General features: G+C 46.2%; 1 protein-coding gene across 3 annotated transcripts in view; it reads right to left on the bottom strand.

Moving 5' to 3' along the window:
• DLGAP3 (DLG associated protein 3) overlaps window positions 1-27,858 on the bottom strand; it is a 53,598-nt gene that overhangs the window by 13,002 nt on the left and 12,738 nt on the right. Inside the window, exons 2-8 of one of the 3 annotated variants that reach the window (XM_039850961.1) lie at window positions 20,977-21,059; window positions 18,353-19,510; window positions 13,821-14,026; window positions 13,430-13,502; window positions 3,090-3,303; window positions 2,526-2,839; window positions 2,042-2,127 (exon numbers count right to left, since the gene is read on the bottom strand). In XM_039850961.1, the coding sequence (XP_039706895.1) occupies window positions 2,042-2,127; window positions 2,526-2,839; window positions 3,090-3,303; window positions 13,430-13,502; window positions 13,821-14,026; window positions 18,353-19,459 (2,000 nt within the window). In that variant the 5' untranslated portion in view covers window positions 19,460-19,510; window positions 20,977-21,059. Of the gene's footprint in view, window positions 1-2,041; window positions 2,128-2,525; window positions 2,840-3,089; window positions 3,304-13,429; window positions 13,503-13,820; window positions 14,027-18,352; window positions 19,511-20,976; window positions 21,060-27,858 lie in introns of those variants that run through there. The other 2 variants (XM_039850962.1, XM_039850963.1) reach the window with 2 other exon arrangements.

Raw genomic sequence — 27,858 nt, 5'->3', positions numbered from 1 at the left:
CCATGCTCCACATGACCTAGCCCCTGCCACTGCCCCATCCCATTCCACACTAGCCGGATGAAACTTTCAGTTCCTGATTCAGGTCAAACCCTTCCCTGCTCCAGCACTTTCACATATGCTATTCCCTTTTCCTGGAAAGATCACCCCAGCCCCCAACACTCCCCCCTGCAATCTCAATCACCATCTGAGTAGTCCTATTCAATCTGCAAATCTCAGCTTAAATGTCACCTGCTTAACCTAAATAAGGTCTCTTCTCTCTTAGCTCCTGCTTTTTTTCCCCCTTTCCCACCATAATGTATAATATTCCCTTACATATTATACCATCATATTTTTAGACGTAGATGATTTATTCATTGCCTTGATTCTCCTCTAGACCATAACTTCTATGAGGACAAGAGTCATGTCTTTGATGTTTCCCTGAGCATTTAACAGGAGCTATCATATAACAGATGCTTAATAAGTACTTTCTGAATGACTCAGCGAATGAATGACAAAGTTTGCTGATTTAGCCGGAATCTCAGTAGAATGTCTACTGCACTATTCCCAGGATTCAGGCTTGTTAGAAGGAATGGGGGAACTCCAGGGGTGTATCTGGATCAAGGACCAAGAATCTTTATGAGGGTGTGAGTAGGGGCACACAAGGCTTAGTTTATGGTCCACGGGACAGCATCGGAGTGGGGAAGGGCAAGGTTCTGAACACAGAGCTGCATCCATCCATGACTCCTACCCCATCTCTCAAAAACTCAAGTCATGGATTTGAGGAATTAGGTTGGCCATAAAGTGCTACTTTTCTATGATCTTTGTGGAATATTAAGAGTTTGGAGGACAGCAGCTTTCAGCTGTGATGCGGGCAACAAGAGCAACTTTTTGCCCCCCTTGATGGAGGCATTTACAGCCTCAGGAGCACGTGGAACTGCAGAGAACTAGAGGAAGAATGGGGGAAAATGGTGACCCCCATAAGAACCCCAAGAAGATTTGATCAGGCACATACACGAAACCAGTTTTCTTTTCATTTCTTTTTCTTGAAATAGTGCATTCAATGGGAATTCTAGTTCACTGTCGAGTGTACCACTCTTGACGTTAGAGGATATCGTCTCAATTCCCACTCTTAAGTCTGATGGTGTTTGGTACATATTTTTATTTAGCCAGAAATCGTTGGGGGAACTTTAGGGGAGGTCTAAAGGCTAAAAATGACAACTAGGTACAGAGCTGTGAGGGACTGCTACTAGCACTCTAGTTTTATTCCTCCAGTGGGTATGGCCTGGGCAACGCAGATTATCATGAAACTCTTAAGCAAGACACCATACTTAGGGTCACTGCCCTGGTAGCATTGCAACCCAGAAGACAGACGAGCCACTGTGGCACTGCCACATGGACATTAGAGAAAGTGTCTTCCCACAAGAACTCAACAACAAAGTGACTTCTCCCAGTATTCCCTCCAGAGCTCACAATGCCAACTTTTCCATTGGAAATTAAGGAAGCAATGTTAATGAGGTTACCTATTGCCAGAATGGTGCCCGCTGGTAATTCTACCATCTCGGGTACACCACAGACTCAGGCATATAATAAGTACCCCCAACTGGTTAAATGCTTGTGTGAGCCAACTGAGGAGGAGTATTATAGCTGCCAGGGCCTTCTGAGAGGCAATCTTCGTGTTTGTTTCTTTCTGAGCTCACATATTTGTATACCACAGGAAGTAATGAGGGATTGGCAAAATCCTGTTACCCTCTATAAAGGACAATTGTTGGAGGTCTGCTCAGCACCTACCTGTTACGTCTCTGTATCACCCCTTTCCCTCAACTACTTACATCTCCTATCCACCTCAGTGCAGCTGGGACAGGCATGGGTACAAGTAGAACTGACTTTAGATCTGATAACCATCCTGGTGACATCTCTGTGGATAACTTCCGTGGCTGCTCGCCATTAAAGGGACTTGGTCTCCTCCAGGAAGAGGCAGTGTGCACAAGGAGACCAGGCCATTATGCAGCCCTCTCTCCCCTTCTTCCCCAAGGAAGTTTGAGATGGCCTCACTCAGACCTACCTCTTGTCCTCTTCCACCTGTACTCCTATGGAGTGGAACTCTCTTCTACTCCTGTTCTCCGTGTCGGAGTCTGAGATAGTCTCCACCTGGTGGCAAGGTTAGAGAGTCAGTGGCCAGGGCTAGGCCAGGGCACAAGCCCTTTCCAGGGAGAAGGGCCAGCAGTGTCTGAGCCCCAAGCCAGCTGGCAGATCCTGTAAAGACAATCTTCCTAAACAAGATGAGACACCCAGGAGGTCGGAGGCGTCAAGGTGGCAACCTCTGGGCACCACTCTCCATTCAGCAGTAGGGACGATGGCGCCAGGAAGCGGGACAAGGACTGGGGCTGGTTGGAGTAGCCCTATCAATGACCAGACAGAGGGGCCACCTGCTCTCAGAGCAAGTCAAGGAAAAGGTCTTTGTCTCCAGAAGGCCCCAGTGAAGGCCCCTCAACCCATCCCCGACCGGCCAGGGCCTGAGTTTTCGTCAGCGCCTCCTCCTTCCATACCTGCACCCCAATGGACGGCCGCCACTTCCGCTGCCGCGCCAGGCTCCGCAGCTCCTCCCTGCCAGGAATGGTCTTGATGATGAGTGTGGGGGGCTTGGGGCTGGCCCGAGGTGGCACCGGCGCCAACTCCAGGGTGCGCGCGCCCATGGCGGGGCCGTCCAGCCCGTCAGCGGAGCTGCAGCGCCGGGCTGGGCCCTCGGCTGCGGTGAAGCTCTCGTGGGCGGAGTCGGTGCTACTCTGGGCGGTGATGGAGATGCGGGGCGGGGCCTGGCTTCCCGGCGGGATGGTGGGCGGGGCCTTTCTGAAGTTGAAGGCTGTGGCCGGGAACGCAGAGACAGCGGGTGAGAAACGCGTCCCTGCAAGTGTCTGTGGCCAGCTACCGACGCGGTGCCCAGGACTCTGCCTGCTGCCTCGTAGAGAGCCAAGGGGGTTCTCCCCATCACCCGTCCCAGAGAAGCAAACGATCTACCTAAGGTCGCACAGCACAGCTGAGCAGGGTCAGAATCAGAACCCAGGGCGCTCTCCAACCTAGGGCCCGGCTGGGGACAGACTCGGAGTACTCACAGGAGCCGGGCCTCCCTGAGACAGAGGCAGGGGCAGCAAGGAGGGGCAGGCAGTCGTCGTCTTGAGAGCAGCCGGCCTGGATGGCCCGGAGGTAGCTGTGGCTCCGCATGCGGAAACAGCCGGGCAGGTCCAGGGCGTCCACGGCCTGAGACTCGAGCTCCCCAAACACAGACCCGCACACGGCCTCCAGCTGCTGGTTCAGCTCCTCGCTGAGCTGGGGACAGGAGCGGAGAAGACAGTTACTGGCGTGCTGGGATGGGTGGGGGGTGGAGATTCTCTGAAGCACTTTGTCATAGAAATATATCTAGATCTGCAGAGGCTGTGTTTCTGTGCAACTCTTCTGCATTTAGACTAAAAGAAACCCTCGCTCTCTGCAAAGAAAAATGGAGATACCTCTGCTCTGTGCTGCTCTGCAAAACGCTTTGTGGGTCCCGTCTTTCCTCTAAATACTCTTCCCTCCACCCCATCTATACCTCTCCCAAATGTTTGGCTGTATGCTAGCCTTCAGACCACCCCATCTTCCTCTGCACCTAGTCCCAACCCCTCGCATTTTTCTTACTAGACCCTAATGGAGAGGACCAGGGACCTGACAGCCACCCTCCTACCTAGTATGGGGGTGGGGTCGGACTGCAGGGAAGATCACCTTTTATTTTACTATTTATGATCCACTGCATTGCAAAATTGAAAACAATCGTGCAGCAGGACAGAAATTAATGGGTGACAGAGCAAAAATTACCAACCTTCAAGTGTTCCAAGCCTCCCTCCACTTTCTGCCCACTAACTAGTGTTCTGGTTTGGCCCACTGGTTCCTTCTCTGCCCTCCTCCTCTGAGGAAAGTTCAGCCATTGCTGAATGAGGTTCTTGTTTTTGTTTCCGATATTTTGTGGTGCAGAATCCATGATGTTAAAAAAAAATTAAAGCAACTAAGAAAAAAGCAAAACAAAAATTTTGTTCACAGAACCATGTCACACAACACTGCACTAAAACTAAATATACCACAGAGGCTGCAACTTCATTTGCATTATATGAGAAAACTGACACAAAGCAAAAATAAAGGTAAGAAAAGAAGGTGGTCCAGTGGTAAGCTCTATACCCAGAGCACAGTGTGGGTGTACATTTGACCGAGCTTCAGAGCAGCCAAACCACCGTGGCGTATAGCCTGGGATTGCCTGCACGGGTTGCAAAGTGAGACCTACCTAGACTCAAGTGCTGCCTCTGCTACTTCCTAGCAGTGTGGCCTCGGAAAGTTAAAGTTTTTAGGCCTCTGTTTAATCATCTGTCAAATGGGAATGATAATGGTATCATCTTTATGGACTATTGGGGGACTCAAAAAAAAAAACATGAGAGGCCTCTGGTGCAGATACTGGCATATAGCAAGCTCTTAGTTCACAGACTAAGAGCATGCAAAGGTCTTAAGGTCTGCCTGGGAAACACAGGCCACTGCTCATGAGAACCACAACTCTTGCTTTCCCTGAGCTCAAGAGAAATTCTCCCATGAGTGATAATGTAGAGGCCATAGAATGAAGTCACAGACAAGGTCCTCGGTAGCATCCACATACCAAATGTGACAGCAAGTACTCATGGCTGCATCTTGTGACATCTCCCAAGAAAGATTCATAGAATCATATTTATATGCAAAAAGAGTGGCTTGATCCATGTGTGAAATGCAGCTCAATGTTTCCATTAATTCAGCCTCCAAAGCATAACATATCACGAAATTCTACATAAAATTGAGGAGGAATTTTGATTCGATGGGCAAACTAAGGCTCAGAGAGGGCAGATGTTGTCCAAGGATGCCCAGCTTGAACGTGGTAAGACCAAAGTTAAATGCCAGGTTTTCTGGCTCTCATGCCAGGCTGACTGAGCATCAGAATCTCCTGAGGAACTTGTTAGACTGACATTAACTCAGGCCCACCTCAAGGATCTGAACCCAGGGCTCTCTAACTTTATGCCTTTCTTTGCTTTGGCTGCTGCAAAGCTCAGAGCCAAATTTGCTGAAGATTCAGACCTCGTGGTTCCAATGTGGGGCCAGTAGCTTCTAGGAAAAGGACTGTCTGGACTTCTTTCTGCAGTTTTTTCTAAAGGAACTTTATTACAAGTATACAGAAGTCATAGGCCATGGAAAATTCAATCCAAGATCCTGTGGAAGTCATGCTAACCCATGTTTAACTGGCATAAGCCACACTCCTGTGGCAGCTGTGGCTTCACCATGGCTCCTAGGAATCTACCTCTCAGTTTCCTATCTCTAGGCCTCTGGAGTACCAAGAACCAGCAGTGGCAGAGTATTTCCTGAACCTTGGGAGTTGATCTAACTCCCATTTCTAGGCCAAGCTCAGGATACTCCCCAACTAGAACCAATCCAGTCCAGAGTGTCCCTTGTGGAGCACAAAATTGCTGATCTAACCCCAACAGAGAGTGTTCTGGTGTCAAATCAAGACACCAGGAATGAAAAGACTCCTGCTCCAGCTTATCTCTGTACCTTCATCCCTCTTCTGTGTGTAAAGCACTAGGCAGAATCTCTGGCATATAGCAGATGCTCAATGAACATCAGCTACTATTATTAGTAGCAGGAGGTTCTTAAATCACAATGAAAATGCTTCTCAGAGACCTCTCTTTCCCAGGGGTTCTGAAGCTCTTGAAATCCCAACCATATGCTATTCCCACAACTAATTTTATACCAGGCAGATAGAAGGAGGATGAGAAACTCCCTGGGGCCACACACCTTCCATCTCCACAGGCCAAGAGAAGCTGAAATTCCAACAAGAGACCAGGACCCAAGGGAAATGCAGAATGACATAGACTCTCAGAGGAATACTGTGCCTGAGTTGATCTTTACTATATTACAACTATGTGAATTCTCCTATTATCCCCAGACTTCTTTCCACTCTGCTCCCCGCCAGCCCCTGCTGAGTCAAAGTCAAAGAATCCTCTTGGGAAATAAGAAACTTAGCCTTTCTCTAAACCAGACTCACAATCAATAAAAATTTCCAAGGATGTGGGATATTTAGAAAAAAATACTTTGTTTGGGACTAATTGAAAAGTTTCTGTGATAGAGTTGGTGGGTCCAACTAGGGGCTAGGCAACATTCTATATACCTTATATATGTCATTTAGTTTAGATAACCTTAAAAAACCCTCCCATTTCAAAACAATCTAAAACATCAGATAAAATATAACAAACGTTGCTTTATATGCATAGCTGAGCTCACAAGAAAGCGAGATAAGTCCCCAGGGGACAAAAGCAAAGAGGAGACTGGAAAATCAGAATATTAACTATGTGAGCCAATGCTGCAAACAGCCCAGTGGAGGTGGAAGGTGGGGGCTGGGGTTGCTAGTCTCAGTAACCAAAGGGCTTAGGTTTTAACACCCACTTAGGTGCAACTGTAAGGCTTTGGGCCCATAAAGCGTAGAATTGGAAATGAGAACCTGTATAAAAGTAGGAAACCTTTCATGAAAAGGTAGACTAGAAGAAAAATCAATTATTAGTACAAACTGATGATAAAGAAGCTAGCTTATAGTCTAGGCACTGGGGGAAAGAGAAAAGAAACAAATTTTTTAAGAATGTATACCCACAAGCTAATCATATAGATACAGGATTCTGTGTCTGCATGGGCCTTCATGAATCAGAACCACCCCCCCATTAAAAATTAACATAAAATGGTCCCAGACCAAGAACAGTCTAACAGAAGTAATTACAAAATATTTCCTAACCCAAGCTGCTCAGGATTCTCACAGATAAACCTCCATTAAAGATGAGCCAATATTAGACTGAGAGACAGACCATTTCTGACATGGCCCCTAATGATTTCCAACTCCTGGCATTCATACCCTTATGTAGTCCCCTCCTACTGAGTACTGAATAGAATATGGAAGATACAATCGGATGTCGCTTCTGAGATCTGATTACAAAAAGGCTGTGGCTTTCATCTTGGACAACATCTCTCACTCTCTCTCAGAGCCTTTGCTCTGGGAGAAGTAAGCTGTAATGTTGCAAGTAGCCCTATGGTGAGTCCCACATGTCAGAAAACTGATGTCTCTGGCCAACAGCCAGCAAGGATTTTTGGCCTGATGACAGTCATGTGAATGAGCATGGCAGCAGATCTTCCTCCAGTCAAGCCTTGAGATGACTGCAACCCTGGCCAACACCCTGACTGAAGCCTTGTGAGACACTGATCCAGGTGGCACCCAGCTAGACTACGCTCGGATTTCTGACCCACATAAACTGTGAGATAATAAATATTTGTTGTTTTAAGACACTATGTTTGAAGTAATTTAGTATGTAGCAATAGAGAACTAATACAAACTGTGACATAAACAAGAATTAAACTATTATTGAGTTAAGCCATTGAGAATTCAAAGTTTACCTGTAACAGCAGCTAGTGTTACCTTAGTTAAAACAGATTAGTTTTTAAACTATGTTAAGATTTCTTAAACTTAAAAGATAAAACTAAAAACATAAGGGGAGGAGAAAAGCTTTTATAAATATTTGAAAAGGAACCAAATCAGATTTATAGAAATGAAAAAAAAAGTCAGTGAAGTTAAAAACACAATTAATGAGTAAATAGTAGATGAGAGACAATGAAGAAAAAAACAGTGAATCAGAAGATACAGCTGAGAAACTTACTGGAAGGGAACACAGAGAGGCAAAAATGTGGAAAATATGAAGGAGTGGGTAAGACACAAGGAGGAAAGAATAAGAAGGTACCACATACAATTAAAAGGACTTCCAGAGGAGAGAATAGATAGAATGTGGAAGAAGCAATACTTGAACTGATAATGATGGTTGAGAATTTTCTAGACTTCCAACTTCAGGCATGACAGAGAAAGGACACCAAATTCTATCCCACCAAGACTACTATAACGCTGGACAAAACTCAAAAACAACCACTTCATCACTCTGAAAATCAATCAAAGAAATATTTATTCTTGAAAATTACTAAACTTTGAGTAAGAACAGTGTGAATGGGGGGTATCCTTGCTGGGGCTGCTCCCATTACCCCAGCTCCTAGCTCTATCAGTGCAATAGTTCAATAAGGGTAGGGTAGACTGCAAAAACCAGTTGCTTCACTGTCACTGGCAAAGGGGCCTCACTTAATTTGCAGCATTGTCAGTTAGAGTGTCAAGAAGAAGAATAGCCAGCAGCACTGAGAGGCTGAGGTTTGGGCACTGTTTGGGACAAGCTATCAACTGTCAGATTAACCAGGGACTTAATGGAGAGTTTCATGGGGTGAGACAAGCATAAGCAGTTTGATAAGCTCTGTACATATCCTAGGTTAACAAGAAACTGGGTGCGTGCACAACAAAACCAGAGAGGCCCTGAGCCATCCACAATTCCCTGACCAGTGGAGCCTGTAAACACATGCAGAGGAAACATAAGCCTGAAAACAGCTTAGTTTGTACTCCCCAGCCCATACATAGAACCATAAGCAGAGAGAAGTCTTAGTGGCTTTTGAGCATAACCTCTAACCAATAGTGGCTGAACACTAAAGCTATACGGACACAGGGCTAGCCTCTAGGAAATAAGGCTTAAAAATAAAAAGAAGACAGAAAAATATTGGTGGAGACATCAGAGTCCACATTTGGTAGGGAAGACAGTTCAGTGATTAAGAGATAAACAAAGCAATAACAATCTTCTAGAGGTAAAGTAAGAATCCAGAGTTGCTAGAATATGTTACCTAAAATGTTCAATAGTCAACAAAAAATTACAAGACATACAAATAAAAATACAAATGTTCTGAGATGTTTGATATATCAAAGACTATAAAGCAGAATACATAAATATGTTCAAGAACTGTAAGAAAGATTTAAAGGAAAGCATTGCAACAATGATTCAATTAATTGAAAATCGTAATTATTCTTAAAAAAGATAAAGGAACCAAATAAAATTTTGAAAGCTGCAAAGTAGAATAACTGAGAAAAAAATTCACTAGAAGGGCTTGGAATAAGAAATAATCAGTAAACTTGAAACTAGAGCAGTATAAATTATCCAACTGAAGAATGAAGGAAAAAAAGACTAGAAATGAACAGGAACTTGGACACCTATCAGGTAATATCATGTATACCAATATACATGTAACAGAAACCCCAGAAAAAGAAGAGAGAAAGGGAAAGAAAAAATATTTGAAGAAATAATGGCCAAAAACTTTACAAATTTGATGAAAAACATTATAGATCAAAGAAGCTCAATGAATTTAAAGTGGGTTAAACATAAAGAGATCCATATCCAGACACATTACAGTCAAAATGTTGAAAGCGGAAGACAAAGAGAAAATCTTACAGCAGGAAGAGAAAAACAATTCATCAAATAAAAGACAATAACAATATGATTAACAATTGGCTTTTCATGTGAAACAATGACCTCTAAAGGCGATAGAATCATATACTCAGAGTGCTGAAAGAAAAAACTATCGGCCAGAAATTCTATATCCAGCAAAACTAGCCTTTAAAAATGAAGTTGAAAATATATTTCCAAATAAATATAGACTGAAGAATTTATTTGCAGCCGACCTATCTTACAAGAAATACTAATGGAAGTTCTTCAGACTAAAAGGAAGCAAAACCCAATGGTAACTCAAAATCACAAGAAAAAATGAATAGCACCAGAAATGGTAAATATGTGAGTAAATATAAAGATATTTTTCTCACTTTTCCTCTTCTTTAAAAGAAATAAGATTGTACAAGGCAACTATAATGCCATCATTGGTTTATAATAACTGTTGGGTTTCTGATATACGTGCAAATTATGTATATGACAGTAATAGCATCAAAAGGGAGAGAAGAAAGACATATATTGGAACAATGCTTCTATATTTTATCAGAATTAATTATATTTTAATAAGTTAAGATATACATTGTAATTCCCAGCACAACCACCAATAGTTTAAATAATATAATAGAAAAGAATTAACGATAAAGAAATTAAAATGGTACACTAAAAATTTTTATGTATTTAATGCAAAGGAAAGCAGTAGATGAAGAACAGAAGAACAAAAATTACATGAGACAATCCAACCATATTAATAATTGCATTAAATGTGAATGTACAAGACACGCCCATTCAAAAGACAGAGATTATCAGGTTGGATAAAAAGCAAGCTGACTGAAAGTGAAAGGATGGAGAAAGATGTACCAGCAAACAGTAACTATGAGAGAATGTTCCTAATATGATAAGAGACATGAATCTTCAGATTCAAGGAACACACACACATATTATAGTGAAACAGCAGAACATCAAAATCAAAGACAAGATCTTGACAGCAATCAAAGAGAAATGAAAAAATTACCTAAAAAGGCAATTAGATTGATGGCAGACTCTCAATAGCAACAACAGAAGACAGATAACAAAGGAATATCTTCAAAACACGAGAGAAAATAAATGTTGATCTAGAATTCTACAATAAACTAAATTATGTTTATTTTACTACTAACAGACATTCACTGAAAAAAATTTTCTAAAGAATGTACTTTAAAAGGAAGGAATGAAATATAAGAAGGTATAGTGAGGGGGGTAAACATGTAAGTGTATATAGTCAAGTGCTAATAGCATAAAATGTAAGAACAATAATAAAGACTAATCTAGAGCGGAAAAAGGAAGGTGGAACTAAAATACTGGGCAACAAGTAATGTAAGAAGAGAAGAAGAGATCGAAATTAATATGTCCTAAGGTCTTTGCATTTTTCAGGAAAAGAGTAAAAGGAAATGTCAATTTTAGGTTTTGCTCAGTCAAATATGCACATTAAAATTATAGGGGTAACCATAAAAGATGATAATAGAATAATAACTGCCAAGCCGGTGTGAGATTTGGTGGGGAGAAAAAAAATGAAGAAAACTTAATTGATCCAAAAGAAGTCAGCAAAGGAGTAGAGAAGCATCACCCAAAAGGCAGGATAAATAGAAGGCACAAGGTAAGATGATAGAAATAAATCCAAGTATATCAGTAAATAACGATAAATACAAATATACTAAACTCTCAAGCAATTGTCAGAATATACATAAAATAAAATCTAGCTATAAACTATTCACAAAAGATATACCTAAAACATAAGGAGAAAAAATGTTTTTTAAAAATGGAAAAAGATGTTCTGGGAAAATATTAAACAAAAAATAGAGTTAAGGGCAAGAAGCATATTATAAATAATAGGATGACATCTCTAGTGCATTAAACCTGTTTCCTCTTTTATAAAGCAAAGATTTTAAGCCATACCTCCCAGGAGAAATATATAATGTTAGATATGATGCTAGATAGTATAAAGTGTTAAAAAGAATAATAATAAAAAAAAAAAACAGAGAAGAGAAATAGGGAGTAGTGATCTAAAATTTAAATTTTATAATATCTGGGGAAAAACCAGAAAGAAATGAAGGAGAGATCCATGGGAGTACTTGGGAAGGAGAGACCCAGGCAGAGGGAGCAGCAAATGCAAAGGCCCTAAGACAGGAGCACACTTATGGTATAAAAAGGAGCAGAAAGGGGACCAGTGTGGCTAGAGTGAGTGAGGGAAGGGAACAGTGTTAGGAGAGGTAGCAAGGGCCAGATCATGCAGGACCTTATACATCATAGTAAAGTCCTCAACTTTTCCTCTGAGTAAGGCGAGGGTTTTAAGTAAACGTGATACTATTTTTAAATGATCATTTTTAAATGGCTGTACTGAGAGAGAATTAAGCAGAGCAAGGGCAAGTGCAGGAGACCAACTAGAAGGTAGTGCAATAGTCCAGACAAAAGAATATGGTGACTTGGATTGGAGCGGTGGCAGTGGAGGTGGTGAGAAGTGATAGGATCCTGGATACACTTTGAAAGTGGAACCAACAGGATTTGTTGAAGGGTTGAATGTGAGACGCAAGGAAGAGAGAAAGAAATCAAGACTGACTCGGGCTTTTAGACCACAACTTCTGGAGAGATAAAGTTGCCATTATCTGAAATAGAGAAGACAATGGACGGAGGAGAGAATTTGGCGGGGAAAGGGTACCAGCAGTTTAATTTTGGACTTATTAAGTTTGAGATGTCTACTAAACATCCAAGTGAGATTTCAATACACCATTAGATACACATGCCTGGTATTTATGGGAGGGTTTGGGCTGGAAATATACATTTGGGAGTCATCAGGCATTCAGAAATATTCAAATCCATGAGCCTGGATGAGCTCACGGATGAGCTCACCTAAGAAGTGAAGGTAGAGAAAGGTCCAGGAACTAAGTCCTTGAAAAAACGCCAGTGTTTAGATCCTGGAGAGTTGCAGGCACCGACTAAGAATAAGTCGCCAGAGAGAGAATCTAGAAGGTGCGGTGTCCTCAAAGCCAACTGAGTAAGGTGTTTCAGGAAGGAGAGAGTCATCAACTGTGTTAGATGTTGCTGATGGGTCAGGTAAAATAAGAACCAAGCATTAATCAGTGCATTTAGCAACACAGCCTGGTCTGATGTGAAAAAAAAAAAAAAGCTGTGCCAATCAGATTCCCTGATTCAGGAAATGTAACAAAGAAATGCTGAGAGACTGCAGCAGCAAACAATAGGAGCCAATGTGGACAGTCTTTTGCATTGCTTCTTCCATCGCTTTTTCCCCCAGCAAACAGTAAAAATAGCTAACCTTTATTTAGTGCTGGCTATGTGCCAAGAACACTATTATGATGCCTATTTTTAAGTAGGAAAAGTGGGGCTCAAAAAAGTCAAGTAACTTGCCCCAGGTCACTCAGCTGGTAAGTAGCTGAGCTAGAATTCCAACCCATCTCATTCATTTAATTACTAACCTGCCTTGCCTCCATTTACTTAAGGGAATGTCTACACTTAGGTATGGAACTCACAATTATAAAATACCAATTTGGGACAGAGGTATCTAGTGTTTGTACCTAGTGTTTCTCACTGAACTCTCACTATACTCCTGTGAGATAAATACCACTACTATTGTCATTTTAAAGATGAGAAAACAAAAGCATTGAAAGGCTTTTGTTTTACTAGTGGTTACAGAGGTGGGGCAGGGGGAAGGTTGGGGGGACTCTAGCTCAGACCGTCTATGAGACTGCAGCTCTGCCTGTCCCCTGTCTGTACAATCGATCCTGCCTTTTGCATGGGGTGGGTTAGAAGCAATCAGGCCAGGACAGGGCTGGGGAATCTGAGAGAACTGAGGTTACCCTTGCATGCTCATCACTAGGAGGATGCTTGGTTTTTAAGGATGTGACTCAGAGACCCCCTGTCTGAGTCAGCTCCAGAAGTCCCAAGCCAGATTTCCCAGCTCCGCCAGAATCAGGCCTGCACTCTCTCCATGGCCAGACCTCTGATTTTAAGGCCTAGGCTGAGCTGGGACTGAATCCCCTTCCCACCCTTCCTTTCAGGCATGCTGGGCCTCTCCTTACCTGTCCGGTAGTGAGGGAACGGCTGTAGCCAGGGATGGAACTCCGGGGGTGGATCCGGGGTGGAACGCAGCAGCTGGCAAAGGTCAAAATTCCAGATTCAGAATAGGGGTCTGCTAGGAAGTGGGGGAGGGACATGAGAGCATTGGGGTCCCTGAGCAGGTTCTGTCCTTCAGAAGCCCCCAGAGATCCCCCAAAAGACTCCTGGGTAAAGAGATTCTCCCAAAGAGGCATTCAGATAGGGGCTATCACAGGGACAACCCTCTTTATATGAGGCAGAGCGAGACTCCCCTGTTGAATCCAAAGCAGGGAATGGACTCTACACACATCTCCTTCAGGGACTCGGCCGGTATCCACTTCCCACTCCGCCCCACACCCCGACACCAATCCTTACTTAATCCGGGCCTGGTCCACACTGGAGGAGCGGCGGGAGGCAAAGCGCCGGGCCATTGCTTTGGGAGACGTCTTGGGGCTGCCGTCCGAGTCTCCACTCTCCTCGTCCCCCATGGCTTTGATGTAGCTGCCGCTCCGCATCCTGCGGCAGGGGATCTCTCCATCCTTGCCCCCGGTGGGGTAGCCCCCCCAGTCATCTTGCGGCACCTGCAGGGACAGCGGCCTCTGTCTCTCAGACACATCCCTACTAAACCTACAGGCCAGGACCCCGTCTCCCTGCTGCCAGTGGGCGGCATTTTGCCCTGGCTCAAGCAGACCACACTCGAGAGCACATAGACTCCGAGCAGGAGGCAGGTCTCAGGCAGTCCCCTTCCTTACATGAGATGCCTCACCATCTTGCATGGATCTTTTGCTATTTAATTGAGAGCCACCCAGACAGTCAGGGGCAAGGGGTGACGTGACAGGTGCCAAAAGACGGAAGATCAGAGGCAAAAATGACCTGTGTCAACCTCACTCCTAGTCATGAAGTATCATCACCTGACCGCGGTCACCTTTCACCCCTCCTTGTCCTTCATCCGCATAACTTGCTGATATCCTAAATCCTCCAAGTCTCCTCTCTCTCTTCTGCGAGGAGCCACAGAGGGTTCTAAACAGGGAAGTAGCATTAGATTTGTGTTTCTGAAAGAGCATTCCAACAGTCCGAACAGAGGATGGATTGTGAAGGGCCAGGAGTAGAGCAGGGGCTCAAGTGGCGGGAGAGAGACCAATTAGGAGGCTGATGCTGTTATCCAGGTAAGATATGATGAGGCCTAAATTAAAACAATGACAATGAGGGGGAAGAGGAGATGGAAATGAGAGGTGTTAAGGAGCATCAGTGAGCCTGATTAGATGTGGGGGGTGTGGGGGCGGGGAGGAGTTAAGGATGACTGGGAGGCTGCTGGCTGAGGACCTGGGGGATGGTGCTGTCGCTCACTGAGCCATAGATTCCCGGAGAAACAGGTTTGAGGGGAAGGTAACAGGCTCAGGGTTGAGCATCTTGAGTTTGGCAGAGGACTGTCGAGCAGGTGGTTGGATGTTTGGTTCTGCAGTTCAGTGAAGAGATCTGGGATGGAGGCAGACATGTGGGAGTCATGGGTGGCAGCTGAATCCATAGACGTGAATGAAACAGCCCAGGGGGAAAAAGAAAGAGCTGGGGAGGGATCCACTGACATTTAAAAAGGGACTGCAAAGAAAGGAAGAGGAGCCTGTGAAGTCACCTGAGAAGGAGTAGGCAGAGGGGTAGGAGGGAAGTCAGGAGAATGCCATGTCATGGAAACAGGAGACATTTCAAGAATAAAGGAGTTGATAATGTCAAATGCCACAGTGCATTCAGAGGTTAGTAATTCAAGCTCAAGAGTTAAGACAGATGTATGTTCAAATTCTGCCCCCATCACTTGCTAGCTAGGTGAACTCGAGCAAAACTGATTAATCCCTAAGCCTCAGTTTCCTTGTCTGTGAATTGGTAATAATTATGTCTCTATCACAGGGTTGGTGGCAAGGATAAATGAGCAATACAGAGTACCACACATAGTGCCCAATATACGTTAACTATTATTATTATTATTATAAGCATTTAAAAATATCTTTCAAGGAAAGCTCTCAAGAGACCACTGCCAATACATTTTAGAGCAGCGGTCCCCAAGCTTTTTGGCACCCGGGACTGGTGCTCCTATGAGAATCTAATGCCTGATGATCTGAGAGGGAGCTGAGGTGGTGATGCTAGTGCTGGGGAGCAGCTGCACATACAGATGAAGCTTTGCTCGTTCGCCGCTCACCTCCTGCTGTGTGGCTTGGTTCCTAACAGGGGACCTCTGTTTTAGAGAACGAACAGGGGTGTGGAAGTCAGACTGTAGTAAAGGGAAGAATGAAAGGAAGTGAAGAAGTGGAGTCTATGGTCTAAGAACTTGGATATGAAGGGACGATAAGAGATGAAAGGGGAAAGAGACTTGGGCATGTTTTCAGGATGAGAAAAAGAGCCAGTAAAGATAAAGATAGTCTATAAAATGTGGGGAAGGAAGACAGACAGTTCAGGGATGGAGGAGATCCTGGGGAGATGGGCTCAAGCCCTGCTGGAGGCAGCAGCCTGGGATGAATAGTCCTGGCACCTCCTCTGAGCCAAGAGTAAGGGGATGAGGGTGGCTGGGGATCTATATGAGTCTACAGATGGGCTGACAGGAAGGTGAGGGAGTCCTACACCACAAAGAATGAGTATAAATGAAGGTGTGAGTGAGAGGGCTGGGGCCGGGAGGGAGGATTTAGAACACCTGTTGTAAAGAACAAGTAAATAGGGTTGGGGCTGGGACTCTCAGTGGGGTGAGGGTTCAGGGGAGGGACAGAGACTTTGGTGATAAGACCAGGTGAGGGGACAGAGATCAGTGTGCAAACAGAGACCCATAAAGGAACCCACAGGGAGGACTAGGGCTCAGTGAGGAACTAGGACTCGATCAAAAGATGGAACACAGGGAGGAAACAAGGCTCCATAAAGGAACAAGGGCTCCTAGTGGAAAAAGGAGTTCCAGAAGACTGAGGGAGAGCCAGGGCCCAGGAAGAGAAACAGGGTCTCGATAAAAGGGTTGGGGATCCACCCAGTTTGATGGGGCCGGCTTCCCCTGTTTGTGTGCCAGGGGAGCACCAGGCTGTGTGGAGGGTCCGTGTGGCCCTTCGTTCTCCCCTAAATGGGCTCAGACCTCCCAAGTCTTAAGATGCCCTGGAACCCCAGACCCTGACGAACCATTCCCCTTCCCCATATTCTACAGGGAGGAGCCATAGGCAGGCAGAGGCACGCCAGCAGATGGAACAGCCAGGGCGCACTCTGCCACATTGCAGGGTTCCCACTCTGTAGCCACTGCGGAGCTCCTCGCTCCTCTGCAGGACACTGTGAGGTGCATATTAAAAAGGAAGCCCCCAGGGAGGTCAGGGCAGCCCTGGAGTAGCAACAGGGAGCAGCGGAGTGGCAGAGAGGCTCCAGAAATGGCAGAGAGGCTCCAGAAATGGCAACGGCTCAGCTATGGGGGAAGGGTCAGTACTCCCTCCTTAGCCCTGTCTGTTGGACCCTTCAATTGCCGGCTTAATGAACCTCTCTACCTAGGCAGGGAGCAAGAAAAGGCGAACCCAGAAGTCCTGAATCCTAGCAGTCTCCAACCTCCCCTTCTGTCTCCCACCCCTTCTTGCTTCCACCGTGGCCCACTTGTTCCCTTGAGTTTTCGTGAGTTCCCCACCCAGGAGAGCTCTAACATGCAAATAACTTACCAGTGAGGCCAGCGACACCCAAAAGACACATGCAAGCTCAATCCCCATACCTGTGAACGTGCTGCAGCTTCTTCCCAGAACACCCTTAATCCACTCTGCACTGAGATTCAGTTCAGGGGAAATTCCTCCCGGAAACTGCTCTGACCACCTGGGTGGGTGAGGTGCCTCCTCTGTGATTCCATGGTGCCCACTGCTCTCTCCTATTACAGCCTTATCATACCGTATTCCATACTGTATTCCACCTCTAAAGGGAGCTCCTCACACGCAGCATCTGTATCTTCATCTTTGTATCCACAGCATCTAGGAAATACTCACTGAATGAATGACTATGGAGTAACTATGTGAAATGTGAGTTTAGGGGATAACCCTAAGTCTGCTGGACTTCTAGAACTTGTATTGTCTTTCGCTTCTAAAAGTATGGAAAGGCTCAAGAAAACACGGCAGGTGTGGAAGGGGGGCCTGAGAGAGAGAAAAGGAAGATTGATGGTGAGACAAGCCCCTGACCCCAACTCAGGAAGAAGATGGAGAGCAGACAGTGTGAGATGGATGAAGGCTCCATAAGAAGGGGTCGGAGCTTCTAGCTTCACCTGCAGAGACCACAGAGGAGGTGGGACATGATGGGGACAGCATGCCAGCTATCAGCTGCATCATCCACTCCCTGGAAGCCCTGACCTGGCTCAGACTTCAGTGTATCCCCCCGTCGAAAAAAACCCAGGGCTCTCCCACAGCCTCGTGGGCATGCTATCACTGGCACCCCAGAAAAACAAATCCCAGCAGAGGCACGTTCTGGAACCGACCTTCATATTCAAACAATATCTGGACCACCCAAATTTGAGAAGAAAAGAGGTCCGGAGAAGGCCTGGGGCAGGAGAGCTGCTTTCCAACTGCTGACCTCCAATCTCCAGGGGAGCTACAGCCAGAAAACATCACATTGTCCTGTCCACTGCCTACCCTCAACCTCATTCTGCCTCCAGTTTCACAAAACGGGCCAGCGCAGCCTGTCCAAAACAGAAGATCAAAGGGAAGTCGTCTCGGTACTGACATACAATGTCAGACTAGAAGGGCCCCTTCATTGCACAAATGGGGAAACTGAGGTCCCAAAATAGTGAACCAGAGCAGAGCCTCCCTGCATTCAGGTCTCTATCATGGGGACAGCTGGCTCCCATCCAACTCTTTGCACAGCTTACTGGGTAACAACACTACAAGGACCGATGACCCTGTTCCCCACCCCCACCAAAGCCTCACCTGCAGATAGTGATAAGTCCTGGTTTTGGCCTTGGCCTCTGTACCCAGGAGCCCTTTGCCTGGCCCGGCCCCTGGGTATCCATCCCGGCCCTGGCTGACCATCATGGTATGCCAGGCACTTCGCTTGACCGATTGTCCATCCAGTGACATGGACATGCCAGTGCAGGCAAGACAGCGGCCTTCCGACCCGCCTGAACGCCCCTTGAAGCTCAAGTCACGGTAGGACCCATCTGGAGCCTCCAGGCAGAATGGACCACCTGGCTCCCCAGGGGGCCGCCCACCCACCAGGAAGCCGCTATCACTGTCCAAGTTGTCATCGGAGCTCCACCAACCCGCGGCCTTGGCCTGGTGCCGCCCGTCCCCCTTGCGGTCCTTGCTCTTGCTCCTCTTGCCATGCCGAGACTGGTGGTGGTGGTGGTGGTGGTGGTGATGGTGATGGTGGGAGGTGTGGGGGCCTCCGGAGCCCGGGCCAGAGTAGCTGTCTCCCCCAGAGCCACCTCTTCCCTCAGCCTTGGGCCCATTATAGTCTCGCTTCCCCGGGGCCTCCAGAGAGTGGGACTTGGCAAAGAGCTTCTGCACAGAGTGCACCAGGTGCCGGATGCGGCTGGGGCTCTCGCTGCGGGCTTCCGGGGCAGTGCCAGACCCCGGTCCTGGCCCGGGCCCAGCCCCTGCTGGACCTCGCTGGTATGGTAGCGTGTGGAAGCCATCTTGTTGAACTGGTAACTGCTTTTCAAACTGATCCAGGAGTGTAGGAGGCAGGCGGGGGGCACCCTTGCCCTGCGGGTGGCCCACACAGTCTTCACAGGTGTCAAAGGGGCCCTGGCCGGGGTACATCCTGGGGAAGGTGCTGCTACCCCCCCCAACCCCGGTCCCCCCTAGCCCTCCCTCAGGGCCTACAGATGGCCCCTCACTCAGGCTCAGGGGCCCTTCGGGGGAAAGGTGTCCCAGGCCAGCTCTCGGGGCACAGAAGCGGGGCTCGGTGGAGAAGGCCTCCCCGGAGCCCAGCAGGTATGGGGCCCTGGCAGCTGGGCCCACGTCCATATGCTGCTGGTCAGCAAAGCGGGCTGGGCGGGGATGGCTGCCTCGGTCGCCATGGTAACCCCTCATGGCCTCAGCAAGGGCTCTTCATAGTGTTGGGGGCCAGGCCCCAGGAACCTCCTGGAAAAACAGGAAGAAAAGGGATTCAGGTTAAACAACAGGCCACTTCACCTAAACTATCTTTTATTAGGTAGTCTTATAGCCCTTTAGGTAATGCATATCAAGTTATTGTGATTAATTGTACTATCTTTCCACAAATAAGCTTAAAGTCCTTAAAAGAGTCATACTAGACAAAGACACTCACAAAGGCACACAATAAAACCATCATTCATCAAATGCTGCAAATTTGATAAATACTTATTCACAAGAGAAAATGCCCTCAGCCAAACGGTTCCTTTTTTTTTTTTAAGTCTTGAGGTTACCAAAAATAAAAGGATACCCAACCAGATGTAAAAAATATTCAGAGAAACCAGTCATTAGGTGAACTAGCTTTTAACAGGCTGACTTTAGGCACATCGATCCAGAGTCACGCCTCTTTCCCATCCCTACCCACTTCCACTGCTGTGAAGAGCCAGGCCTCAGGGTCACAGCTCCCAGCAGCAATAACCAAAGAGAATATGGACCCAGATCTACATATTCATCTTGATTACAAAGGAAAACCCTTCCCTTTCCTTCCAAACCCTGTTCCTTCCATCTGGCTGCAGGCTCATTCTCCCTCCCCCAAGAGTGAGATAGGAAGGAATAACCTGACATGACTCCTTTCCTCTTCCGGGTTTCAAATATTTCCCGGTGAAATTTCCACTTTTGCTCTTTACCCCCACCCACCACCCCCATTCTACTAGAGGGGAATGAAGAGAGGAGAAACCATAGGAAGAGGAACGCTGGCTGCACAAGGCAGTATCTGAATCCGACACTGGGACTGGAACCCAGGAGTTCCTTCTCCCAGGAACAGTGTGCTGGCAGGGCAGGGAGGTGATGGAGAGAAAACATTGGAAGCAGTGCCCCTGGCCCCTATCCCAGGCTTGCCAAGACTACAGGACAGAAAGGTCAGCTCTCAGCAAGAATTGCCTCCAATCAGGACTCCAGAGCTGCCAGGACAGGAGCTATGGCAGGAGGGGGTGACAGCAGGAGGAACAGGGACTGAGATGCTGGCAGACGGCGCCCTCCCTCATCTCAGACCAGGCTCCTGGGCCATCTGCTGACTAGGAGGGGATGACAGCTTCAAAGACTCCGAACAGAAGCCCCTCCAAGACTCATCCTCCATTGCACCCCATCACCTCCCCATACCCACCGTGTTTCAAGCTTCCAGATCCTGCTCCTGCTCATAGCTCATCTCCTACTACTTCCCAAGCAATTGCTATGGTACCAGTACCCAGTAGGGTACTGTGCCTACCTAATATTCTCTAATCTCACTGACATCCTATGGTCCATATTATTCACACTTACCCATGAGAAAATTGAGCTCAAAAGGTGCAGTTACAAAGCCAGTAAGTGGGTGAGTCACTTTGAATCAAGATTTGAACCCAAGTTATTCTCATTTAGAACCTCTATCTAATCCCCATCTCCCAGATTCTCCTACCACTCACCATCCAGGGTGTCCCATCCTTGGTGTCAGGATCCCCACCGCCAGGCAGAATCCTAACGTCAGAAGGCTCAGGACCACTAGCTCCTGATAGAAAAGGAAAGGATAGTGAGGCAAGCAAAGCGGGGAAGAGATTCTCCCAGAGTCCTCAGAGAACTAGTCTCTGGCCTTGACTGTTTCCCTTCCCAAACCCCTAAACCGAGACTGACTGAATCCCCCACGATGCAGAGCCTTTGGCCCCCCAGGGAAATAAGGTTGGCTGAATTATGCAAATACATGCAAATGAGCTTATAAGTTGGACTACCTCCAACTGCAGGTATCTGTTATCTGTCCATGGAGCTGATCCACTGCATTTTTTTTTCCCCCATTGCCCTCAAATATAATTCCATTTCACAAAAATTGGTTGAGCAGCTACCATAAACAAGACTCTGAATAAGAACTACATAGAGGTAATGTAAGTGTGATCTCTGTCATTGAGGGGCTTATCGTCTAATAGGGGAACAACCTCTCACATTGCAGGGTGATTTTAGGTCCTTGTATTTTTACACAAGCTGGCCTCTCCTCCTAGAATCTCCTTTCATCCACCACCCCCCTAACTCTTACTCTTTCCCACTTACTCATATTAAGCCCACCTTCCCTCAAAGACTTTCCGTGCTCTTATTCTGGGTTATTCCTCTCTGTTAACACCCTGGGTTCCCCATGAAAGCAGCTATCATACTGCACTGCAACTGTCTGTTTCGGTCTCTGTCTCCTCAATTAGAATGTGGTCTTCTGCAGGGTAGAACCAAATCCTATTTATCTCTGGGTCTCCAGCACCTAACTCAGGGCTTTGCCCAGAGCAAGTCCTTAATAAAGGTTCACTAAGTAGATGAATAAATGACTGTGCTAGAAAGAGTTACCAAGATGTTAGACTAGAACGGATGAGGGCAAGACTAGATGAAATAGAGGGAAATTGAGGAAGACTTTCCAGAGAAGAGTGTGAGATAGAGAACAAGATGGCTATGTGTTCCACGGACAAATATGGAGGGAGAGAGAGAATTCCCAGTGGTGGAAACAGTAGGTACAAAGGCAGAAGAGGTAGGCAAATAAGGAATTCTGAGGGGTGGGGTAGGACAGTTCCTGCAGACATTTAGGGTTTGGCAAATACTGTCAAGAGGTGGGACAGAGAGAGTAAGAAAAGAAAGCGACTGAAGTTTGCAACAGCCATGACCGGAAGACTAATGATGCCATTATTAGACACAGGGACAGCAGGAAGAAGAGCTAGCTTTGCAAGCATGATTAATAGGAGTGGAAGAGACACAGACATCAGGAAGAACTTCCTGACCCTGAGGAATGTGAGGCAGTGAAGAAGATTGTGGAGTCTCCTGGGAATCTTCCATAAAGGAGAGGGTGACGTGCCCAATCCCCAGTCCACCTTGTGGCCTGGGCTGGAAAAGCTGTTCCTTATCTTGACTAGGGAAAAACTGAGATGACCTCATGGATATCAACTGACTTGCTCTAGGTGACAATTCTTCTCCTCCATTGCCCTTCTCTGGGGAAGTGAAGGTGACTTCAGACCAAGATGACCTCGCAAGCAGTCCTTGGAAAAGCACCTGGAAGCATCTCCTTCCTTTGGAAAGATGCTTTGATATTCTGGTCCTTTGCCCATGGAATGGTCCTTCTCTTCCTGCCCCAGGCAGGACCCATTTGTGACTCACAGCATAAAAGCCCACTTTGGCAGAAGCCAAGACCATCCTATTTGCTTTGCTTGCAGTCACATCAAACTAGCGCCTCACGCTGAGCTTCCCAATGGTGGACATTCCCAGGAAACTCGCACCTCCACCAAGCCCCACTGATACTGCTATTGAGCCACTGAGCCCTCATCAAGATCTTATCAAACTTCAGTCTCTTTAGCATCAATCGATGTTCTCTAAGCTCTAGTTTCAGAGGGGATGGGCCCCTGTAATTGCTTCTCTCCAGACAAACCACCCTCATCTCCCTTATCCATGTCCTATATGGCAGCACTGTTTAGTGGGAAAAGCACAAACTCTGAGACGAGAAGGTATGTGCCACACTAGCCAAGTGACCTACCCTCCATAAGCCTAATGATATCTGCTTACCTATCTCCCAGGATTTTAATATCAAATGATACAATGTATATAAAACTACTTTATACAGATTATACAATGTAATCTCTATGTAAAATCTTTATTTTGGGTTTCCAAAATCCCCTGTGTCCAAATAGTAAACAATACAACCAAATCCAAATTACTGAGGGAAGGAGATATCCAATTTATGGATTTACTAAAGAAAAGACTTAATTGATATAGATTTAATTATCTAGGCTTCCTCCTATATATTATGTTTTACCATCACATCCCTTTGACACTATCCCGTTACTAAACATAACCAATAGGAAGGAAAAACAAGTGAGGAAGGGACTAATAATTCGATTCATCACCAAGTCCTCTGGATTTTGCTTCCTAACAACAAATCTGCCCATTTTTTTCCAGATCCACCAAATCATTGTTGGCTAACTAGCTAAAACTCATTCTCAGCCTCCTTTTCCCTTTCTCAGCCTCCCTTGGAATAGAGGCCGCGTGATTCGCTTTTGGCTAATGATACATACATAAAAATCAGATGAGGGTTTCTGAGGAAGATTTTGCCTATGTGATAAAAAGGGGTGGAGCTTGCTGGTACCATCCTTCCCCACCCCTTCTCTTGGCTTGAATACACTCATGATGCCCAGAGCTAGGGTAGCTGTCTTGACACCATGAGAGAAAAGCCTAGAGAACTGCAGAAATGTTAGTCCTAGAATCATTAAGTCATGGAACCAACATAAGCAGTTGACTTCCCCCAGGCCTAAATGTGGTAAGGAATAAACGCCTCTTTATTTAAACCACGCTTGGCCAGATATTCTGTATTTGCAGCAGAAAGCACTGCTGACTAATCTAACTATCTCAGAACATAACCTCCTGCCTAGATGTCTGCAAAAGCTCCTAACTTCTCTCCCTGCTTCTGTTCTTACCCTGCTCCAATCCAAATAGTCACTTGAAAACACAAATCTGATCATGTCACTTCCCTGCTTAAAATTCTTCATTGGCTTATTGATGTTCTTAAGATAAAATGCCGTAACCTGCCCAACAAGGCCTGCAGGGTCTGGCCCTCCCTACTCTTCCAACATCCTTTCACTACATCTTCCTCCTTACTTCCTCTGCTCCAGCCAGGCCAGTCTTTTTGCAGTCCCAGGGTCCCTCCCACCATGAGGCCTATTCCCCCTATCCAGAAAGCTTTGCCCGCCCACCCCTGCCTTGCTAACTCCTACACACCCTTCAGATCTCAGCCCGGTTGTTGCTTGCTCGGGGAACTTTCTCTGGCCTCCCTGACTAGGTCAGATCCCCCTGCTGTTTGCTCTCAAGGCACTATGGACCTGTATAACTCTTAAATCACTACCATTTTCAATTTGTGTGATGCAGAGACTGTCTGTCTCTTCCACTAGAATGTAAACTCCATGTAAGTGCAGGAATTTCATCCATTTTATGCACTGCATTATCCTTAACCCCTAGAACTATACTTGGCATATGACAGGTGGTTGTTGAGTGAAATGTGAGCCTACAAAGAACAAGATCCTTTTTCCCTTATGACATTTTGTTTAATTCCCACAACTATTCCAAGGGACAGATATTATACCCCCTTCTCAATTTACAGAAGAAGAAACTTAGGCTTGAAGAGGCGAACTGACCTGCCCAAGGTCACAGAGTTTGTGGCAAAGCCAGCAGTCAAACTCACTGTGGCCTCACTTCAACACTTTAGTTTTTCTTCTACCTGTGCTGCCAGCCCGGAGAAGCCAAATTTATTAAACATCATTCTGAAGTAAACACAGTAATAAAATAAATTTAAAAAAAAAAAAAAAAAGGAAACAAAGAAAAATTTTAAAACCTCACACATACTACACACTCTAGAGCTAACCAGAGTGTGGTTTAGCCTTTTCCCCTGTGTGGTGAGTACTGCGTTCGTTCCAAGTCCAAGGTCAGAGAAGTACAGAATAAAGGAAGATCTCTGAAGTCTTGTGACAACTCTGGGTGCTGGTGTTATGTTCTCCATTTTACTGTACCAAGTCATCTCTCTACTACCCCAGGAAACAGTGAGCTGTCCACAGAGTGAAACCTGGGCCCAGGGAAGCAGCCATTTTTGCAATTGCCTGTGGCTGGCTGGCAAGTGGAGAGTGAGGGAGTTTTGGAGGTTGCTTTGTGTGACAAATTCTCTGATGCAGCTAGAATCTATCTGGGAATGGAAGAAGTGGCACATATGCCGTCACCAAGAAATTACCCAATTTAGCACCAACTACACAATCCAGCAATTAGTTTCTTAAACCGGAACTTGCTGGGGGCTGCCAGGCTGGCGGGATTGTTGTTACAAACCTCACTGGAAAACCAGCTGTGTAATTCGCCAGGAGGTTGTCAGTGCCCCAAGCAATTACCTTCCAGAAAAAGAATGGAAAATGGGGGAAGGAAAAGGGCTACAGAGAAAAGGAATCAGAGTGTTTTCCTCGCCCCCAGGGCCCTGCCCAACCAAATCAGTTGATTTTGCTTTCTTGAGACCTAGGCGACTCACAAACTCCCTGGATCAAAGCAGTTATCAGTGTAGACTGTTGTCAGACTCTCTAGGTTCAAGTCCCTTTCATTCAACTACTACTTAGACAGGCGATGCACCTCCTTTCACTTATTTTCTCATCTGTAAAATGGAGATGCTATTAGGGCAATCAGAAAGGTACTAATGATGTGACTGTTAACAAGGTAAAGCATATCAACCCCTTAGTACTGTACCATGGTGAATGCTCAATAAAGGTAGCTATCATTATCTGTACTTTCATTTTCATGACTTCCTCCATTGGTTTACAGTGAGTCCTTGGTTAGGTCACTTAATCTTTCTGGGGCAGCCATATACGACCAAAGATACTCTGCTGAAGAAAAGCAGTTTTCACACAAGATTGTCCACTCCTGAGCACCCAGGGATCCAGGTGTGTCTGACAAACGCCTGCGTTTCGGAGGCTGACACAAAGTGATGCCTTGGACAGAGATTATGATTTCAAAAAGCAAATATTAACTGATTCACTTCTTCCCCACGAAGCTGTCTGGGAAAGCTACGAGCTAGACACGATTGTCCAGATGGCAGCAAAGAGGTACAGTTGCTCTCTTGCTGAGGATCAGCCCTATCTAGATGTCCCTTCACACTGGAGCCTATGAGGTCATCCCCGTACTGGTTCCAACATAGCAGAACTTACAGAAGGTGAGGCCTGGAACTCATTTTGCTGCTGTAGGCCTGGGCTCTTCCAGGCCTGTGGGTGACCTATGTGTGCCCTTGGGACCCCAGTGCTTCGGGTTTTGCCTACCCATCCCCTTTCTTTGTGTTCACTTAACCAGAATGGCCAGAATTCGGCCTCAGTTTCCCTGTCCAGTCCTCCACTCCACCCTCCCCCCACCTCCATCCTGACAGTGGCTTGAATAGCTGGGGCTGTGTGTCTACTGTTAAAGAGCTAGCTACTGGAGAGCCTTAACACAGAACTTCTGACCTGTAGCCCACACTCCTGAGCCCATGGATAGGCATTCCTCCCCTAGCACCCACTTCCTCCTGCATCCAGTTCTGCCTGAGCCCCTTTGGCCATTTTAACACTGGCTTTGCCCAGCAGCCTTTGGCAAAATCTCTGTAACTGGGCTGATGTCCTCATCAGTGGCCTCTCTCAACCCCATTACCCATCCCTGTTGCTAAAGACTCAGCATGCCTTGTGCCCTTAGGACCCCAGAGGAAAATCTCCTTCTACTCTCACTGCCCCAGAAAATGGAGAAAGAATAGAAGGAGGACGGTCTGGGGTCTTTTTCACTCACCTTTTTTACTTTATTTAATCTACTCTTCCTGGGGGTTTAGGGTAGGAATTTTACAGAAAATGGGCTTAAATGCTCCAAAACACTTGAGACATTTAGGCAGATCCAAGTCTAAATCCATCTCCTGAACTCATTGGACAGTGCTCAGTCTGTGAATAACCCACACTACCTATAATCTCTTTGAAAATCCCACCTCAGGGGGCTTTGCACTTGATGTTCTCTCTGCTAGAACACTCTGCCCCAGATATTCCCATGGCTTCCTCTGTCTCATCTTTTGGGTGTCAGCTCAGAGAGGCCTTCACTGACCACTAACTAAAGTTGAGCCCCATCCTCCATGTATGCTTTACATCACCCATTTCATTGCCTTCATAGCACTAATTGCTCTTCAAAATTATTTTCTTTATTTATTACATGTTTATAGTATGTCTCCCCATAGCAGAATATAAGCTCCAGGAGGGCAGGGACTATGTCTGCCTTACATGCTGTAGTATTCTCATTATCTAGAACAATGTCTGGCACTAACAGGTGCTCAAAAACGACTATTGCATGAATGAAAGTCTTCACTTGCTGCCCTTGTCCACTCTATTCCTGTGCCCAACGGCTCACAGAAGGACCTCCACTCCCTTCCCTCTAGAGGCTTCAGAGACCTCCTGGAGGATTCAGTAATAGAAATCCATGCCTTTCGAAGACCTCCCACCCCTTGAGCATGCCAGAGACAGCAGAGCAGTCCTGGTGGCCAAAGATGGTGGCATCTGAGAGAACTAGAGGCCTTGATTTGCAGACCACGCCAACTCCTTCAGCTAGGGCTAGTGGTCTCTCTTCCAACTCCAGGGATCTGGAAGGGAAGGCCCAGTGACCTTACTGCTGAGTGCTAAAAAGACGATCGATCGTCTCCAACCATTATATTGTAGCCTATCTGTATAACCACGAACAACTTGTTTTATCTGTCTAAACCTCAATTTTATCATCTGTGAAATAGGGGTAACAATACTACCTCCTAAGGTTGTGGCAATGAGTAAATAACT

Source organism: Pteropus medius, unplaced genomic scaffold (genome assembly GCF_902729225.1).
Source record: "Pteropus medius unplaced genomic scaffold, Ma_sr-lr_union100, whole genome shotgun sequence".
Lineage (NCBI taxonomy): Eukaryota > Metazoa > Chordata > Mammalia > Chiroptera > Pteropodidae > Pteropus > Pteropus medius.
The sequence above is the reverse complement of the archived record's forward strand: the minus strand, read 5'-3'. Positions and strand labels throughout refer to the sequence as shown.